Here is a 21,133-nt window from a genome sequence, read left to right as displayed (position 1 = left end):
TATAACTTCCTGTGCAATGCTGTTTATTTCTAAACACAGAGAAGGCTACACAGCAGCTGCACGAGGAAGAAGACAGACGAGGAGGAGGCATCAAAATACGGGATTCAGGATATACCATCAATAAAGTTTGCGCTGTTTAACGAGGGCGCAACAGAGCAAATATTTCCTAAATGGGATCTGCGGAGATAGGAGAGGAGGGGATTCAGATTCTTGACAAGCAGCCCACTACAGCGGGCTATATTCGGCTAGTGACCGTTCATGTTTTTATGCCCATCAATAAATTTTAACGAGGACCATTTGATTGTTCATAAACGTGTCGTTAATAAGGCTGCATCCGCGTTCCTCGCTCGACATAAAAAAAACCCACCAGCGCTGAATTGCATAAGAAACTAGTCTTTCTGTCACAGAGGAAGGCCGAAGAGAAGGAGAGAGGAGGACTGCAAGCAGAGGAGGTAAAAAGGTTCGTTAAAGGGAGAAATACATGAAAGCTTGCATAACAAGGATAATGTTACTGCTGGGTGTAATGGCAGCAGCTTACTGTTTTACCCCTGAAATGTAGCAGTGTAGGTTGTCAGAGAGCAGGGTGTGAGGCGACTCTGAGATCTGCTGCAGCGTTACAGAAAATAATATATAACACACACATATGAAGGAGTAACAGGAGAAGTCAGCAGTGTCGCAGGGAGCACATATTAGACTAATTGGAGCATAAATGTTGAAAATGTAATGCACACGTGCACACCGGATGAGGTAGTCCAACATAACTGATGCATTAATTCTGCGCGTTAATTACACTGATGTGGTGATTTTGCTGCAGGAGCATATGTATACATTGTTAGAATCTGGGATGCTGATGTGCGTTATTGGGATGCGTTTAAATCTGGATTTACGCATCTTGCCTATTTTTCTGTGCGTGCTGCAGACACTCTATATTGTGTCTAACGTGAGGTGATGTGCGTAGTTGTTATTGTCATGTTTGGATTTTTCTTTGACTTTAGTCCAGAGCTTTAAAAATAAAACTACATTTAATTACAACAAACTTAAAGACAAGGGTGTAATATATAATGAGTATAAAGATGCGTTTTTAACAGTTGGTATGTGTGAAAGTTTAATTATAGTAGCAGCACGCTGGGTGCACTGTGTTCCATTAAATGACAGTTTAAGCACGGAGATTAAAAAGACGCATTTCAAAATAAAAGCTCATTTTCAGGTGATAATTACGCGTTTAGTTAAAGGCAAATAAAAACTGTAAAGTGTTGCATTTGTCATCAAGCGGATCAAATGACGTCACTTATTAGCCTGATATTCAACTTTGGTTTAATTAAATTCTTATAATGGAACATTAACTGATACAGTTCTATCGTAGGTGGACTTGACGAGCTAAAAGTAAATGCATTAATAGATAAAAGCATAAAGGAAGTGCGATGTTTGTCATGGCTGCTGAGTTCAGATTCAACCATGAAATTTAAAAGGCCAGACGCCAGACCTTAACCCGGATAATGCCAAACGGTATCCTGGTGTGTATGTGTGTGTGTGTGTGTGTGTGTGTGTGTGCGCGCGCGTGTGTGTGTCTGCCTCTGTATGCGCGAGCCTGTGGAAGACAAATAGTTCCCCACGCTTACAGAAATAAAGACGTTTAACTAAATTCAGCAGATTTTAAATGTGTGTGTTCTGTGAGGGTTGAAGGTCTGAGCTCGTTCATTCTGCTGCTGACATTAAAGCCGAATGAAAAAGTGCTCAGTGAGACTTTATTACCAGAACATATGGTCATATACATGATGTAGCTTCTTTCCATGTCCACAATTATCCAGCGAATAACCTGCTTTCGAGGTGAGCGTGTGTGTGCGTGTGTGCGTGTTTAAGTGTGTGTCCCTTAATTAGAAGTGAGGATTTTTTTAATACTGTATCTATTTGTCTTATGGGTCCATGTTTGCTTGGCTTTAATAAAAAACTAATGGAGTCATTAATTTTGTCTTTGTTCTTTGTGTTTGTCTTTGTTTCTTTAACGCAGCTGCAGTCGCAGTGGAAATAGAGCCGATGAACTATCTCTTTGTTGCATCGCCAGAGCTTCTTTTCCTATTTCATATTTCTGATTCAACATTTGAGTAAAAGCCTGCGATGGTGAACAAAACAAAAAGTAGAGTTTTGAAATTGATGATCTGACTCAGCACTAATATATGACAATGAAGTTAAAAATTTAAGTTTAAAGCAACAGTGCATGCTTTTTAGCTCACACGGAGACAGGTGATACATACAGTTTTGTCCGTTTTCATTGATGTTCATTTCATTTGTATTACATTCGCTTCTGAAAGCGTTAAAATGCAAAATACGACACCCTCTAATGCTCTCAAACACAATATGCAGCCTGAGCACAATTCACAGATAAGCTGGAAATGTCCTTCACAGGCTTTTTACGACATAGTCGTTCAATGATGATTAAGAATCTGATGCTATCGCCCCTCCTGGCTCTGGCTTTTACACTATTCACTTTTCATAAAACACAACAAAAGCAAATTAGACAGAAAGAGGGTGCTTGTGCAGGATGACGCATCAAACGGGCCTGCAGGCTAACGTCCGCGTGGTCCCATCTGAAGTAAAGAGTGTTGCTTTTGTTTTAGATGGAGGCAATTAATGACCAGCTTTAAGCTGTCATATTTCAAAAGTATGCAGTCAGATAAAAGCATTACAATGAGACACAGTTTGGATGAAGTGGCGCTGCTGCGGGGCGGTGTCACTTCATATCAAGTCCAAATTATTGACGAAAACAATTGCTTACGGACACAGTCCGACACAATCCCTGCTCATGACTCTCATTAGATGCAATTTTACGCTCAAAATGCAGAGAAAGGAAACAATCAAACAGCTTCGGTTTAAAACGTGCGTTTGTGCGCAGATTAACAAAAGACCAGATGTTAAGAAAGGCAAAACGCTCATACACATGTATGAATGATAGATTGACAGGGTGCAGATTACTGTTTATTTGCACCCTTATAAGAAGAACGCAGGCGGACAGGAAGGAAGAAATCAATCTCAAAAATCTTTCCCGCATATTCAGGTACACATGACTCATCTTCATTGTCAAGGAAGTCTGAACCGTATTTGTTTTTCCATCAATCAACACAATCAGAGTTTGCCAATTACTGGGCGGATAAATAACAAAGCAACTATTCAAGCTTTGAGCTGTTACATGCTTCTGTTATATAACACATGCGCGGTGACATTCCGCGTAATGACAGGGTGAGATCACATTATCCAGTAAGTAAATTCTGTGAATTACAAGCAACTTTCTCCAGGATATTTGACACAATAAAAAAAGTCGGTTTGCTCATTAAAGTTCATATCAAACATGCCTTCTAGTCAAACTCACACTCACAGTGAGGCCTATAACTTGTGGTTTATCTAGAAGGATTTGGACCATAATTTCTGTGTGGAAAATTGGCGGATATCAGAAGTTATTTCAGGTCTCGTGTGCAGAAGAGAAAACCCCTAACGACCACGAGTTACTGTGTGATGAGATGAAATAACACGGAATTATCAGTATAACCAAACCGGAGCCAGTGAGTGTTCTCTATCCGGGATACGTGCTTCAGATTTCAGATTCTTAGTGTCCAAATCCACGATTTTTCCTTCCCACACTTTTTCAAATCGATTTTTTTTTCATCAAAACATTTCAAATCCCCCCGCCTCCAGCACAGCAAGTCCCGAGACCTATTACTGGTCAAAAAGACATTCTCAATGCTTCAAGGCCTTACGCAGTGATAGAGGCTACTGTTGCAGCCTCGTCCTACAAAACAAGTTTTTCTTGGTTGAAAACAGCGAATTATATCTGTGGGGAACTCTCCGTTCTAGCTTCAAATTTATAAAACGCTTGATATGTGCTATTTTTGTTTCCTAAATGTTTCTCGCGTGCAGGTCCATGGATTACCAGAACCTTACAGTGCGGTTAAAATAGATTCCTAATTATTAACTGCTCCTCAAGAAATAAAAAAGGGTCAAATCTAAATTTTAATTCGGCAACAATATCAAACATAAGCCAGATCTTACAAATAAATTAGGTAAATAACCCTTTTCTTGTTAATTCAATCGTCTACTAAAAAGCTTTCGGTGCTCACTCCCCCTATTTCACACGAAAAACCCAACGATTAAAAAAATGGTGAGAAAAAGAAAAAGGAAAGCCGTTAGCATAGTTGCTTCATGTCTGATCATGCCAGTGGCAGTAACACATCTCGAGCTGTCCCCAGGAAGTGTCTGTGTGAAGCCCTCAGTTCCTGTGCGCCACTACAAAGTGAAATAAATTGCTTTATGTGTATATGGTTTTAGGGTGAATCTGCGCAGCTTTCGGGGCTGTTTCCAGCGCTGTAAAGTCTTTGTCAGTGATGCATTCCAAGGGAGACACTCATTCACTGAGCTGAATGAAAGTGACTTTGGATTCCAGACTGTCTCTTCCAGTTTGCACCACCGCCAAAGGGAGGAGGGGGGCTGAGAAAACAAGGGGAAATAGTGACCAGGATAAACACTGGACTCTCTAGTGGGGAAAATGCTGACTGTGCGTCAAGAACACACTTCTATAAATAAGGTTCCTTTAGATTAGCTCATCGCTCTCCTGAAGATGTTCCGTATCGTCTTTGGTTAATTCATGCTGAATTTCATCAATGAAACATGTGTGTTCAAATGTATAATAAGGCTATACTTTAAGAGTTTGGCCTTTATCTTGCGATGGTCAGTGGATCACTGCTGAGATGCAATAACTAGAATAACACAAATATACTTGTTTCTAATATGCGCCAGCAAGTAGCCTAATAATGTTGTGCTTTTGGGCTCTGTGCTTTAGCTATAGGGCTATTAGAGGCTGAGTCCTCAGAGGATACAAGTATTCTCATCTGTAAACTCGCTCCGAGTAAAAAAATAAAACCACTTGCGTCTTTATTAGTAAAATTAGGGCAATATAAAACATGAGACGCACACGTAGCTTCAGATTGCTAGCCGGGCCGGGGGAAGTTTCACTTCAAAGATTGCAGTGAGACAATTTAAAGAACACTAAAAATATAACATGACTCATTTATATCATTTAATGCACAAAATCTTTGCAGAAATTTTACTGAGAAAAAAAATCTTAATTGGCCAAAAGTGATGGAATAACAGCTGTCAGTGTAAATGTGCGTGCATGTGTGCTGACGTTTGTGGAAACACTTACAACGCAAGTAAAAGATATTTAACATTTTTTAATGTCAAATATTTTTACGTTAAGCTTCTTCTGAGATTTAACTTTGTAATTTTGTAATTAAATATTTAATAAACAAACAGGAAATAATGTTCAGCTCACACCAGATCTGTGAAACGTCAACACGCATCCACATCCTGTTACAGAGCCAGTTTGGTTCGTCAGATAAATTAATGAGTCAAATATGTCACATCCATCTATCCATCCATCTGTCCATTCAGATCATCATGGAGCAGCTGTCAGACGCAACACAACGCCGTCTAAAACTTTACCCCATGTTGTTTACAACCCATTCTCCCAGTGAGAGCCTCGCGAGCTTTTACAGCCCGCCACAAAATAACAGCAAAGAAAGAAAACGTCTCTGTCCAAGGTATTGCAGCGCAGTTCATTTACAATGCCATTTGCGGGGGACCTGGGTGACTATAGGGGGTAATTCAGCGGAAATTGTGCCCTTGATGAAGACGAACTGACGTAATCAAGGCAGTTTCTTGTTGCCGAGCCAGGAAGCCAACCCCAACAACATGAAACTACCTAAACCACGCTTCAGCTTCGCGCAAAAGGGGTTAAAATCCAAGGGAAGGAGAGTGCATGCAAAAAGCCATGTGAGGATTTACACTGTCCAGCAGAGAGAGAAAAGGCGAGTACCAACACAATAAAACACTCTGTCTAATATAGGCGAGCTAATCTCGTAACAGTGCATGTAAGAAACTCAGATTTTCTCTTAAAAACCTGTAAGTCTTTAAATGCCATTGTTCTCATTTCATAAACAGCATTTTAGCAGCACAGTGTAATAATAATGTTGTCATCATTCAGCCTTTACAGAGTAGCAAACTGTAAGATTCAGTCCGGAAACAGAATGCAACATATTCAGCATCAACAAACATTATAATACCAGCAGGGAGGAAAGCAGTAATGAGCAGCACGCTGATTAACGCTCCATCAACAGCTTCATATAAACTACCGACGTGTGCAGGCGTGCACCATGCGTGCCACGAGAGCTGTCAAGCAACTCCCCTGACAGATGTGCCGTACTTTACAAAACAGGAAATACAAATATTACGTTGAAAAAAAAAGAGCGTCCTACCTTCACTTGGCTCCTGCAGAAGACGCCTCCATGGTGCGTTTAGTTATCCACGTGCGCGCTGCGATGCTTGTTGTTATTATTGTCCCTGCAGCCGTCGCGGACGCTGTCCCCCCTTCTTAATCCTCCATCTTTCTTATCTCCTGCTTCCATGAAGCTCCATTATCCCGGGTGGAGGCGGCTGCCTGGCTGGCTGCTCCCCTTCCAGCCCACCGCCTTAGCTTGGCTCGTGCACATTGCAGTCTCTGCTGTGTGGATTAGCCCTCCTCCACACACACCTTTAAACGCATCTTTACTGCTGCAGCACATTATATTTGCAGATCATAAAATCCACCCCCAACGCTTTCCAGGGCGAACCTGACATTAGAATTTTATGACCTTGACTTACTGTGGTCACCTGGATAATATTTAAATCAACGTTATGGTCTTTCACTTCTATTAAAAGTGCCATAATCTCCTTCTCTCATCCGCAGTGTCTCTCCCTCCCTCCTCATTTGCACCACTATACCAGGGGAAGGACAAAGTTAGCAATACCTTCCGTTTCCCCCTGCTTTTATTGTTTTGGAATCATAGCTGCATGCACAATACACTGCACGAGTATGTCACAGCAAGACACCAACGAAGAAGCAGCAAAACATTCATTATAGCTCAGCAAAGTGAGACTGCTTACATGCCAAGACTTATTTATAGACTGCTTAAGACTGTACTCCTGCTTTCGTTTAGTTCACGTTATATTACAATAATTAAAGTAAGGTAATAGCACCTCACTGTTCTAATGCTGCTGCAAGTGTCCTCCTGCAACTCAAGTCCGCAGCGTTTTATAGTTCTAATAGGAAGGCACAGTGTGTGTGTGTGTGTGTGTGTGTGTGTGTGTGTGTGTATAAAGAGAAATGTGATTGAATGCATTATAAAAATGACACATGCTGTCTATATCTGTGCCTGTGTCTACGTGTGAGTGTGTGTATGTGTGTGTGTGAGTGTGTGCATGTGTAATTTAAAAAAAGAATCTCCTCAGGAATAGTTATAAACTGCACTGTGCTCCCTCTCTCGGCTCTCCCTGTTCAGCTTCTTGAGCTTCATGCGTCTGTTTTGGAACCAGATCTTGACCTGTCTGTCGGTCAGGTTGATACTCCGGCTGATCTCCAGGCGGCGCTCCCGAGACAGATACATGTTGAACAAGAACTCCTTCTCCAGCTCCAGCGTCTGGTGCTTTGTGTAGGGACACCGCTTCTTCCTTCCACTTTTGGCTCTCAACCAGCTTCCCGTTGTCTTTTCCGCGGATAAATCATCTACCGGAGCAAGAGAAATGCAACAATGAGCGACCGCAGCCAAACCTGAACAGTAGTTTTGCGCACAGGAAATAAGCTGTTGTAAAACCTGCATCAATACACTGGATGCTGCGTACACGCCCATTTTTCTAATGCACATTCAATAGCGTTAATGTGGATCAAAATGTAGCTTACAAGCAGAGCTTTACCTGGGTGTGGACTCTCCGACACTCTCACTCCAACAAATGAACAGCACACCTTTTCGCAACAACTCCTACTGATTTAAAATTGCTTCTGGGTGATGTACAGCTATAATTAGATCAAATAAAACCAGGGTGTGTAAGCATTTCTTTTGTCTACGTTGGACCTCAGACTGCCATTAAATTTTATCGCCTCTGCACACCGGAGCCAAAGTGAAATTTTTTCGAAGGTGCATCCCCAAAACAAAAGGCAGAAGGAAGTCTCTGATGCGCAATACACGAGCTTGGGAAAACAATAACAAAGGAAACAAGGCATGTCGGAGGTAGCAGGGAAATAACAGTGCTGCACATTCAGTTAATTCCTTGATTAGGTTGCGGGCTCAAGGGAATTACGGCTCTGTTACACACACACACACACACACACACACACACACACACACACACACACACACACACACACACACACACACACACACACTAAGCAGGGTTACAGTAATAATTACCCTAATGTGATCACGCAGTGTGTGGCCCACATTCAATCATTACAAAAACATTTAATTCAGTAATAACAGGACACACACACACACACACACACACACCTTATGCCTGGCTCTATGTTTCAATTAAATTAATCTAAAATAAAAAGAGCTTGTTGGTTGTCATGTCTGAAGCTGAATCCATAAATAAAACACAAACACACCGAGGTTAACAATAAAAATAGCAGATGAGTGCGCAATGACATCAGTCAGCTGGCATCGATTAGTTACTGGCACAATCCTAAAAATAATTATATAAATGGTGTAAAAATAATCATTAGAACTGTATATGTGTGTTTAAAATATAATCAATCGATTGTTGCGGTTTAATTAAAATGTAGTTTAAAACTTAAACCAGCTTGTCAAAGTTTGGTTTTCTTGATTTTGTCAATTTTTAAAAAAGGAAATAAATATTAAAAAATGTGCTTGGATTTTTCACTTCCTGTACAAAGGAGAATAAATTACCCGGAGTTTTCGTTGCATCCATGCAGAAAAGTGAAAATGTACTCATAATAAATGTGACTCAAAAGTTTAAAAATTCTCCCTGCGGTTTTTTTTTTTAAATTAGCCGGGCACGCGACCAAATGTCTCAACAGTGCTGCAATACTGTAGATTTTTATGTTAGCTTCATACCTCACATTTTAAGGCGTAAAATAGTGCTGTTAAAAATAGTTACTTCTCACAATGCAAATGAGCCATGTCAGAGTATTGTGTGTGTGTGTGTGTGTATGTGTGTGTGTGTGTGTGTGTGTGTGTGTGTGTGTGTGTGTGTGTGTGTGTGTGTGTGTGTGTGTGTGTGTGTGTGTGTGTGTGTGTGTGTGGTGTCTGTGTGTGTGAGCGTGTTTATTTCAATGATAACTGCCCATCTCACATTCTCACATTAATGGAAAGGTGTTAAATGCCACGGGCATCGTAACCCCTGCTAGGCGAGCCTGTCAGAAGCCCATACAGCACATATGACTGCTATCAAACACCAGCGTGCATTATTAGGCCATGACGTAACACAACGTGTACACATAACATTCACAGAGCTGATAGTTGGACTAGATTATTCCACACGTGCATTATTCTTCGTGTGTTTGCGTATGGGTGTGTGTGTGTACATGTGTGTGTGTGTGTGTGTGTGTGTGTGTGTGTGTGTGTGTGTGTGTGTGTGTGAGGGAGGAGGAGGAGGAGGAGGGAGGGGGGGTGTATAGTGTACCTTTTGATTCCCCGTCCGAGTTATCTGAGCAGCTGTCACTCTTGGCCTTCTCCTCCTTCCTGCTCTGACTCTCATCTGTCTCTGAAACCTCTCTCGCCGTCTCGTGCGCCGTTTTTTTGCTGCAACTTATTGTCGCTTCTGATGCTGACTCAACAGATGACTCCAAGTGCGTGAGGGAGAAGCCGGAGGGGAACTGCTGCTCGTCCTGCTGCGGCCTCTCCGCGCTGTTGAACACCTGGAAGCAGCCGCTGGACGAGGCGGAGGTCTGCTGGGGCCGGCAGCTATTGTCTCCCAGCCGGATGTAAGAGGCTGACTCTGTTGTCTGCTGTTTCCCCTTATTGCTGTCATCCTGATAGAGGCAACAAAACGCCTCCTCTTTGACGTTACCCGCTGGAAACGAGCAGGGTTGTAAACACTGGGCAACAGGTTGTTGGTCCCTGCTGGGTTTGGAGCCTGGGGTCCATGTGGGCAGCTGCGCGGACAGGTAGGACGCATCCTGGAAGCCGCTGAGAGACGCACCGCCCGGAGGAAGATCGTCTCTTTTGGAGAGTGGAGATGGTCCAACCTTCCCAATGTTTCTCATCACTGAGTATCCGTACTCTGCAGCTGTGTGGATGTACATTCCGGGGTTGCTGGAATAACCGTCACCCCTGAAGGAAGATGATCCTCCCATTATGGAATCCATGAGGAAGTTACCGGGCGCTAAGTTATTCGGACATGACATTTTTGCATGTGGAAGCACAGTGATCGTTTTGGTGTGTTCAGCTGCTCTGAACTACGGGATTCCTGCAGGAGAATCAGGACAGTAGGATGCTGACATCTTTTGGAGGGGGGTGCAAAAATATCAGGAACATAATTATGGATGCTGGGAGACATGTCATGTGATTTTCAGACCAATAGCGGCGTGGAAGTGGCCTTGATGCTCCAGACTGACGTGACGTCAGCGCGGTCAAGTTGGGAAATCTGCAGGTTTTTGATGGAGCAAGAGCGCCACCTAGCGAGCTCGAGCCTGTCAGGACAGCAGGCCTCGCAGCAGAGGGAACAAAGGACGGCTGCTGCAGCAGGATTACTACGTGGCTTTTTTTTTACTGTTTTTATTCTGACTAAGATAAGAACTTAAGAGAATTAAAAGAGTACACGTGTGATTCACTTTTCGCCTGCGTTCTGGAGGGAGCCAGCGAGGATTTGTCATAAGAGGTGCATTTGATGTCAGCTCTTTTTGTGTGTTTTTTCTCTCACATTTGCTTTGTTGTTACCACCGATAAAGAAAGGTAAGCTGCACGCAGGTGTGTTTTTCAAAAGCAAACAAGAACAGAAAAGTGACAAATATATTTAAACAGCAGATTGTGTTTTAATTCTTGTGTCTATGAAGTATTATATGAATTAATGTATGTTGGCGTTTGTATTTGAGCTTTGAATTTTGTTAGTAATATCTCCCGAAATGTGTTTACCCGACGTGATTCTGTAGACTTGCACTGGCACGTTTCTTTCACTGATTAAGAACAAACTTTTACCTCGGCCTGCTCTTTTATCTTGAACCTCACATTAATTATTCGTCCGCCTGTTACTTTACTACTACGGCACAACTAAACCTGAACACTTAAAAAGCAAACACATTCTATCTTATTACAACATAGTTGTAGATTTAGTATTAAAACAAACTACTCTGTCTGTATTGTGCTTCTTCATGAAGCCGCTCTAGGCTGACTTACCGGCTGTGTGTGTGAGCCTGGCTGCAGGAGGAGGTGGACGCAGTGCGTTAGGGGATGTTGGGCCTGTGAAGATTTTTTTTATCATCGAGGTGTAAAATGAAGTTATGCAGAATCACGTCAGGCGCAGGCTAATGTGTCTTCTTTTTATTATCATTTTACTTTTCTGTTGACACACAACACCTCACAGCCTTATGGAGAATTCACTGCGTACCTGTGATATTGTTATACAAGATCCTGTATGATTTAAGGATAAACCTTGTTGTTCACGTGTTTTTAATATTTTAAAGATCTGAAATAATTTACTGTTTAAAAAAAAAAAAAACAGTCATTGTCAGATTAGCTGTGGGCACGAGGAGCTGGTAATTAAGTGTGGCTCTGTCGTCAGAATAAATGCGCGTATTTCTGCACTTCTTAAAATAAAAAGATTGGTTAGTTTAAAGTCTCATTCATTCATAAAAACTATTTAGAATTCGTCACACATTGTCGTGTCCCCTTCAGGTGAAAACTTTATTTAAATAGAAGTCACTAGCAAAACGTAAACAAACGCTTTGCTGCAGCCGGGAGCAGCCAGCGATAATTATAAGATATTTATTTTCTCATGTTTGACAATAATATGAATAAATGATTATCTATTTTATGATATAAAACTTTCCACTAAGATCCTTTAGTTACCTCATATAATGGAGACGAAATGTTCTATTTTTATTTAATAGCCAAATGAGAGATATTAGTTTTTTGTGAATCTATTTCTGTTAATACAATTAGGTTAGTTACTAACCCACGTGACACATGATCGTCTCACTCCCGAGTTTATGGTCAGTTAAAATTCCCCTTCGTTTGGAGGGGATTTTTTCTATTTGATGTCATGTGTTGGGTCATGTTAGGCCTGGTGTTTCTGTGCTGGAGTCACTCTTTGCTTTAGGACATTTCATCCGGGCCAAACCAACCCGCAGTTACACGAAAGAAAACAATAACTTACACAGAGCTGCAGAAACTTCACATGCTCGAGGTGAAGACAACATGTTTTCCTGGAATAGACCGCACGAAAGCTAGCACTGAATGAAGGAAATCATATTCTGTTGCTTTTTATTTTCATCGCTCTCAAACTGAAAATTAATTAGGCTCGTTAATATCTTTGCAACTGATCTCTAGTATGCATTAAAAACTCATACTGCATGTAGCATGTCTTTAGCCAATTTGAAATGTTGTTTGAAACCACAATGCGTGTGCGTGTGTTCTTTTTATGTTTGAGACGTGCACGCGCGCCCCAGTCTGTCTCTGTCTGTCTGTCTGTCTGTTCAGTTCAGTATCATTTTCAAAGGCAAGGGCAAATTATCATTGTGTGTCTTCAAATACTTTTCTGCATTTGTAAACGTAATGTGATGTTGTGTAAGAGAAATAAATATTCGAAATAATCGATTAACTGTGTGTTTGTTGTTATTATTCATTTAAAACATCCCCCACATTTATTTAAATTAACTGCAGCTTTGATGTTTGATTAGTTTTTGTGACTTACATTTTAATTAAGGATACACAGAGGGAAGGATGACGTGTTCTTATGGGTGTTGAAAACATCGTTGCCTTCTGAAACTTTAAGAAAACTCAAAATAAAAGGTACGAACTCGCATGCGCCGCTGAGTTAAAGTTACTCCTAAATACTGACACTTTAAACATTTCCGTTTTTTTCACATCTTAACCGAAAACCAGTGGAATAAATTATAATTAATAGTTTTACTTCCAAAGCCATCTTTCTTTCAACCAAACACAAATTCTGTCTCATTTAAGGACACGTAATAACCAGACTTAATCTATAGCCTCTGCACAACTTCACACCACTGTCACACACTCACACATACACACACACTGCTTTATTGCACATTCACACCTAGCCTGCAGGCTAGCTCCAACTCCGCCTAGCACCAAAAAAGCGATAAAAACAAATTATATGTGTACAACTTTTGAAGCAGCACTGGGCTCTAAATAACGCTTACATTTCACAGAGATGCTGAGAAGCCTCGCGATGCCTTAGAGCGGCTGATGTGACCTCATATACCTGTTCGTGCAGCAAAAAGCTCGCCTTTATAATGTCAGCGGCCTGAAATGATTATTGGGAACAGAATACCTGATGCAATGTCACACACCTGGCAGAGTAGCACAATAAGGATTGGGTTCTTACAGTGCCGGCAGCAACATGGAAACAGTGTGATGCAACAGAGCAAACAATGTGGGAACAGTTTGCCACAACAGTTTGTGATTGACAGCTCAGCCGGTATAGAAATTGCACATAATGACGGAAGATCTGAGCCTGTAGCAATCACACGCAATAATGTACATGCAGAAGTATGACACACAGGTGAAACATTAAAAAACATACTTTGCTACAGAACAGACCCAAGGGTGGACAATTATGGAATACGTCATCAGGTTTAATGGCCGTATTAGTCCTGCATTTGTAAGTAATGAGTAATAAGAGCTAACAGGCTAATGAAAGCTAATGAAAGGTTTCACTGGGCATGCATACCTTTCTGCTTCCATAACACAATGTGAATTATGTTTCTGTTTACTTTTTAAGCAGGTCCATATCTGGAGAAAAGGAACCAAGCATGTTTTGTTTTGTTTACCTGCAAATGTCGGCGCTTTATTTCTGCACATGCGTAAAGCCTCTTTTATATTTTAGGCCAACAATATAAGGGAAAACACTGTTTGCAATGAGGACAGTTGCACGTGCAGAAAAATAAGCATTATTAAATATGTGCAGTTTTTTTTTTCTTCAAGAATTTCCTCACACACTAACTCACATTGCTCGTCCATGTGTGGACTACACACACACACACACACACACACACACACACACACACATACACACACACACACACACACACGGAGTTGACTGCGCCAGTATTTCACCACGGTCTTTACACTTGTCCAAACTTCAGCCAGATCTTTCGCCACTAACTCGCGCTCCGATTGATAGCAGTAGCTGGTATTACATTACGCACAGGTACGGGCGCTGAATGCTGCGGCACAGACCAGCCCGGCTTCTCCTCCTGTGTGCCTAATCAGGAGCCACCGGGGCGACACAACTAATTTGCTGCTGGCAGCCACTTTGAAATATCTACTCCAGTTGGATGTGAGGAGGCTCTGCTTTGTGCCCTCTTTCATGCCACTGCCCACTCAATGCACGAGCGCAAATTTACGGCGTCAGAATCATGTAAGTTCTTAATTAAAAACCAGAGGAACCGCCATCAAAGTACAGCAGCCTTACACTGAGGACCACAACAAACACAGGCAAGCAAGCCGCCGTTTGTTGCTTAAAACCTGCGAGAATAAATTAAAGTTGGTGGCAACAATAAATAAATACACAGAAGAGTACAGAATGCCGTTGAGTGTAAATTCCAGTGTTTTGAGTGTTATTTGGTTGCAGCGATAGCAGGAGCTGGTTTTACAGCGTCGAACTGTTTTATGGCCCTATAGAACAGGAAAGGTGCTGAGATGTGAGCACTACACTGTAGTATAAAACCATTCAATAGCCTATAACATCTTGATTAGTATTTGCAGGGGGGGAAAAAACGGAATACCCCTACATTTACGTCACATTTTATCACACATTATAAAGGATGAATAGTTGCGTAAAATGTGCAGAAAAATATTTGGAAAAATGCTTTTGATATTTTATTCGATGCGAAGGTTCACACAGTGTATTTATTTTTCTTTCTAATACTTTTTTGTTGTTGTTTTATTTCTATATATAAATCCTGGCCTGTATATTTTTAGCTGTTAAGGTTTTTTCCTAGCAATAAAATTATGTATTTTTATGTTATTGAGTGAGGACGCAATAATTCCTTATGTTTCCCGTTAAGTTTGGTTTATTTGCCTCCGGAAATAATCTTAGAACTGTTTCCGTAATTATAAATAAATATATAAATTCACACTCTCCCCTGAAGAAAATTGGTATACAGCTACAATATATTTAAAAATTAAAGCAAGCCGTTTTGATACTTTCGCAGCATCAGATCGAGCTGAGATCCTTTAAAATAATTCCTCAGCTTTTATGCGGCTGATTCAATTAATTTTTCTTCTGCATTTTTATGGCACCAGGTTGTATGTTCTCCCTCCTGCATGGTTCGCCTCATCTACATAAAAACACACCGCCATTTTCTTTTTCACCACAACACCCAAGTGCACAATCCAGGCTGGCAGGAGCTGCATTCCAGCAGAGTGGACTGTCCTTCTGTCACACACACAACACAACACATCACGAGCTGTCTCTCCACGACTAATAATACCACTGTGATGTCACAGAGGCATCCATGTCAGGAAACGTTTTCAAGATCCCGCAGAGGAAACAACACAGCGCGGAGGCCCGGGGGACTCCTTGCCCCCGTGTGGCTGATGGACAACATTTGCAGGAGCCTCTGCAGCGCGCTCTGTTAGTGACGTTGTGTGTTGGAGAAACCAACAAATTACGCACGTCACCGTCCCAGGGCCAAGGTTGGTGGGTGTGGCGAGAGAGAGGGGCTTCTATAGCCTTGATCTCCGCGAGTGTGCGGCGTCTTTTCTTTGTCAGGACGGCCTCTCTGTCCTTCCTGATATTACCCTGACATATGCAGATTGACCCGCATCTCAATTCATGCAGAGAAAATACCTGCCAAGATTTCCTTAATATATGCGCTACACGGTGCGCGTCACGTGGATACAACCAGGGCGCGTCCCACCTCCCTCTTTTTTCCTGCTCTTTCTTCACACTAAAATAATGAGACAAGGTATCCTTTATCAAAGTCTCAACTTGAATTAAACCACACACGGAAGTAAAATAAAGCGCGCGCAGGTCTGTATTTGCTATAAAATGTCTTTGATCCAAGCACAGGAGCCACTTTGAGTCAGGGCTCAAAGGATGGACTGACTCCCACACCCACACGCGCACAAACCCTCATGTTGCACGCACAGAACCACCCATTACGACAGGCACACTGCGACAGCCACACACCGGCATGTTTTTTCTTCTGTCGAGAATACAAATAAAGGCCTACAGTTTATACCAACACGGTTTAAAACGCCTCATGCGTGAAAACGTATACATTTTACAAGGACAATAAAGTGTATTTACTGGGCGTGCTAAAGCTGGCCAAGTTACCTGCTGTAGTTTAATGTGAGGGGTCAAAGTTGGTCTGTGTACACATTCCATTTTCTGTTCCCACTCACTCTCATTGGCCCATTCCGCCGCGGCACACATTTCCGGGCTAAAGGGGCTCCTTGATTCCACTTTATTGCAGCGGGTTAAAGGTGAAGGCCTTGACATTATTGAAGTTCAAAGACTACATTTAATTATAAATTGTAGTTAATGCACACGTGCAATCATCATGCGCATATGTTGGTTGCAGGGGGACACACGTACGAAATACACATGCGCCCACTTTAGGCGCGCGCGCACGCACACACACACGCACGCACACACACACACACACACACACACACACACACACACACACACACACACACACACACACACTTAAAGAAAAAGAAGAAATGCTATTTATGATTTCCTCTCCCCTAGTTAACTCGTGTTTAACTCATAACACATGCCCCCAATTAGTCAAACATTATTTATTCATAAGTGATGAGTTAGGCGGATGTTTGAGCAAAGACAAACACACTTTTATCTCAAATGTTTGACCATCTCAGCTGCACAACATTGCAATTTCACGTGGTCTTTTATAGGCCGGAGCATACATTTAAAAAATATATATATTAAAGATAAACTTACATGACGTAAAATCCCCACTCTGGGAGGTCTCTCGCGGTTTTCCAATTTTCAGACTAGCAGAGTGGACGTGACGCTGGTGCGCAGAGGGGGTTGGGGTTGACTTTGCACACTGCACAGTCCGAGTTCATGTCGAAACCTCTTGGCAACTTTTACCCCCCCTCCTCAACCCTTCGGACATCCAGCCCTGCTTGTTTACTATTTACTGCGGAAGTGAACGGCATTCCCCCCGAACAGACGGTGCAATTAAGAGAAAAAAATAGCCATTTAGTGCCTCTGTCTTTATGGCAGTGTCTAGACTACAAGAGTGGCGATTCCATTTAGTGGGCACTAAAAGAGGTTATCATTGCACTCTCTTTCTCTACATGTCTATGATGTGGCCTCTATCTGGTTTAACACGTTTGCTAAAATTTCAAACATGATCTTTAACTGTGGTGGAAGTGAAGAATGGCTGAAAATCCGACAAGTGTAGGCCCGCCGACAGCATTCATCCAAATCTACCACAGAAAATGTGTGTATCAACACGAAGAGGCTAATAACACAAGCTGAAAACGTGCTAATGTTTTGTAGCCATGCAGGCTAACATTTTGAGCTAATACACACATTTAGGAACAGTTGGTTAATCCAAAAGGCGCACGAGAACGTAGAGGAAAACAGTGCGGCTGTTGAGAACAAATGCAGATAGCAGGATTAATGGTAAATGTGGTCATGGTGGCACAAAAAGCACAAAGCCGGTGAGTTTTGCCTATACGTTTCTGTTTATTTAATAGGTATTATATTAATGATACACAGGCCAACAATCTGTTCCTCCTTTCTGGAATCCAAAGCACCAATGTTTCAGCAAATAATTTAACGAGTGTTGGCATTAAAGCTGTTAAAAGTTGAATGGTGGACTGAAAAAATAGCAGCAGGGAGAAAGGAGGAAAGGAAATTCAACATACGCCTATTTACAGTCACGAATGCACATTGCATAGGCTACTCTGTACAGGGGGGGGATATATACTTTCACAGATTGGACGTCACAGTTCTCAATGGCGGAAAATAAAAAATGCATTTTGGTATAACTTGTTCAAACTCTGGTCGAGAAATAATTAGATCATGATATGCTATTTACAAAGACCAGAGGGAAGGGAAGAGCTAAAAGTTGTCTGCGCAATAAGGATTCAAATTGTCTGATACATTTGATATTTTAACAACAAATATGCCTATATGAACAATAGAATAAACACAATGGAGAATGGTGATAAATAGAGGGAAATATTCAAGAACAGCATTAGGTATAAATGATTATTCTATAACCATGGAGGCCTTTTCTGGGACCAGCTATAGAAATTCACCGCCGCCCGAGGGGCAATAAGAAAATGGCGACTTTATCCCATGCAGGCCTATCACTCCCACTGTCCACTTTAACATTGCACTGTAGGTGATATGGGCTCCTTTAGAAAAAAAATGGTTATGCCCACGATTACAATTCAATGAGATACGAGGAGGCCTGAATGTCACTGACCAACACTGTGACACTTTTCTGCTCCATGCTCACAACAGGGGGTTTCCAGAGAAGTACTGCAGGCGATCTCTGCTCAGCTTCTTCTCTTTCATTCTTCTATTCTGAAACCAGATTTTAACCTGGCGGTCGGTGAGGTTTAACATTCGGGAGAGCTGAAGCCTTTTCTCTTTGTTGATGTAAACGTTAAAGAAGAATTCCCGCTCCAGCTCTCGGATCTGAAACTTGGAGTATGGACACCGCTTCTTCCTTGTGCGAGGAGTGCCTGCAGGGGTAAAAGGGTAAAATTAGAAATAAAATAAAGGGAAACAGCAGCATGGTCACATGATTTTAAAATGACATTATGTGTGAAAAAAAGGGGGGAAATAGATGTAAACGCTGCTAAGGATTCCGCTTGAGTGGCTTCATTAGTAATGATTCATCAGGCAAAGTGGCTCAGGCTATCAGATAAACCAGCCATAAAGAGTGTTAAATATCCGAATCGCTTGGATGGAAATAATATCAACTTACAGCCTCTAAGTACGTGTTTATCTGTTATAAATACACAACAACAAAAGTACTTCAGCGCATTATGTGCGTCACATTCCTCTGGAGCTAAACTAACTATTTACACAATCTTCTGGCACTGGCTTGAAATGCGTGGCCCTGTTTGCAAGAATGGCCTTTTGCAGACCCCTGTGGCCCTATAACTTCTTATCAAACAGGTGACTGGGGATTTTTTTTATTGTTTTATTTTTTATGTATGGAAGAGGGGCAAACTGCAGCCTCAGTTAGCTTGTCTCTGCAGCCTGCCTGGGCTAATACACTGAGCATTAGGCTAAGCATCCATACATAGGCAATATGTGCACAAATAATAGCAATTTTAGCACTTAATAACAAGCGTTATTTTACTTCCTGGTAGTTTGTGTTAAGATTGTAACGCCAGTTTGCATGCAAATGATTGGTAGAAAGGAGGGGATGCTAAATGAAAGCTAAATGGAATTGGGGTTTAGCTTTTTTTCAGCAGCTAATAAAGAAATGGCATCATTTGCAGGCTGTGCATTCTCCTCATATATGCAGGCATAACAGTCGATTCTCCGACACTGATTCATTTCCTGAATGAAAATGCTGAATACGATTGTATTAAATGTATGGATAGACAGATAGACAGATAGATAGACAGATAGACAGATAGACAGATAGACAGATAGATAGATAGATAGATAGATAGATAGATAGATAGATAGGCAGGCGCATTTAACCGTAAATTCTCTAATACTCTGCACCAACTCTTTTTTTCGTGCAAACCCAGTGCTAAAAAGAAAATTCACAAGACGCCAAAAGCAATGTTCTGCCCAATTGGTTTTTACTCTCGACAGCCCGACGAGAAAATCCTTTAAAATGCCCAACGCAAGTTCATGATCAAAGTTAACATTTGTCACAATAGCTCTCTCTTAAAAATTTCACAGACTCTCACCATAGAGGCGTCTGTGTATAACATCCCCCTTTTTTCAAAGCGCTTTCCCATCGTAAAAATTCTTCTCGTTGCAAGAAAGAGCTTTGTAGGGTTATAATAAAATCCTTTGAATGCTTATAAAACTCCACATAAAATCTGACCGACAAAACACCGGGCTAGTCCCCTTAACCTTCCCCCATTTTTACAGCGTCGGTATACCTACTCGAGTGGCTGCTCTTGCTGGCGGTGCCGTCCTTGGTTGTTGCGGAGGAAGAAGTACACGAGCCCGAATTTGTGTGTTCCTCCTCATCTTCTGGGTCTTTTTCCTGCTCCGGGGCTCCGGGTACCGAGGCTGTGGGCTGCTGTTGCTGCTGCTGCTGGGACTCGCTTTCCAGCTTTCCCCCCTCGCCCTTTTGTAAACAATTGTCTGACTGATTGTCCGTGCTGCTGCAGTACGCCGTCTCGAAAAAGCGGTCGAAACCTTGGGGGAGGACGTTGTTTTTCCCCACGCCGGAGTAAAAACCTGTGGAGGGGTGATTGGAGCCCGGGTGGGTGTGATGGTGATGGTGGTGGCTGTACACACTCTCGTTCTTCATAAGCATTTCTGTCATGGTGGATGGTGGAAGACAGTCCCTATGCACCAGATCCTCTCCCGAGTAGCACGATGCATAATTGCTTCTGTGGTGCCATTTACTAGCAGGGTCCAAGCCGTAGGAAACTTCCCGTACCGGCGGTACTTGAGACAGATTTGTGGAATAAGGGTAGCTGATTTGCCGGGACGGGGCCTGCGGAAGGAACGAGGAGACGGCAGAAAACTCGGGGACGTAGTAGGTGCAGCTGGGGAGGTAGATGTTGGACGCGCAGCCCGTCCTGTCCCCAAACTCGGATGTCCGGTCTTTGCGCGTCTGGGAGCAGAAGTTGCCCAGATTCACCGAGTTAAACATCTTTCTCTCTCTCGTACTCCGCACTATAGATAGATGTTTTGGATACGAGCTGCAGCAGAAGGGAAAAATTTGGGAAGGCGAGATGACGCGCAATCCGTCTAAGTCGCCCCGCAGACACGTGATCGAAAGTAGATATTGTCATATATCAATTTGGAAGAGTTGGATGTGTAGGAGTGGTTGGCTTTAGGTAAGATCTCCGCGGTTCAAACGAATAATTTTCCAAACACCACAGGCGCACTGAGAAAACCAGTAACAGATTCCTGTTTGCTGGCT

At 42.2% G+C, this 21,133-nt stretch overlaps 2 protein-coding genes across 2 annotated transcripts; both read right to left on the bottom strand.

Moving 5' to 3' along the window:
- Window positions 1-7,310: 7,310 nt before the first annotated feature.
- hoxc10a (homeobox C10a) lies at window positions 7,311-10,228 on the bottom strand. Its single transcript, XM_069660763.1, has 2 exons — window positions 9,535-10,228; window positions 7,311-7,588 (listed from the first exon to the last, which is right to left on the bottom strand). Exons 1-2 carry the CDS (start codon window positions 10,226-10,228, stop codon window positions 7,311-7,313), a joined length of 972 nt encoding a protein of 323 aa, XP_069516864.1.
- Window positions 10,229-18,513: 8,285 nt separating this feature from the next.
- Window positions 18,514-21,002, bottom strand: hoxc11a (homeobox C11a). Its single transcript, XM_069660504.1, is given in 3 exon segments — window positions 18,514-18,746; window positions 20,140-20,873; window positions 20,875-21,002. Coding segments are annotated over 3 exon segments (1,095 nt in total).
- Between the last annotated feature and the right edge of the window lie 131 nt (window positions 21,003-21,133).

This window comes from Semicossyphus pulcher, unplaced genomic scaffold (assembly GCF_022749685.1).
Source record: "Semicossyphus pulcher isolate SPU_LCO1_2020_fin unplaced genomic scaffold, fSemPul1.0.p SCAF_13, whole genome shotgun sequence".
Taxonomy (NCBI): domain Eukaryota; kingdom Metazoa; phylum Chordata; class Actinopteri; order Labriformes; family Labridae; genus Semicossyphus; species Semicossyphus pulcher.
This window is presented reverse-complemented; position numbering and strand designations above follow the sequence as displayed.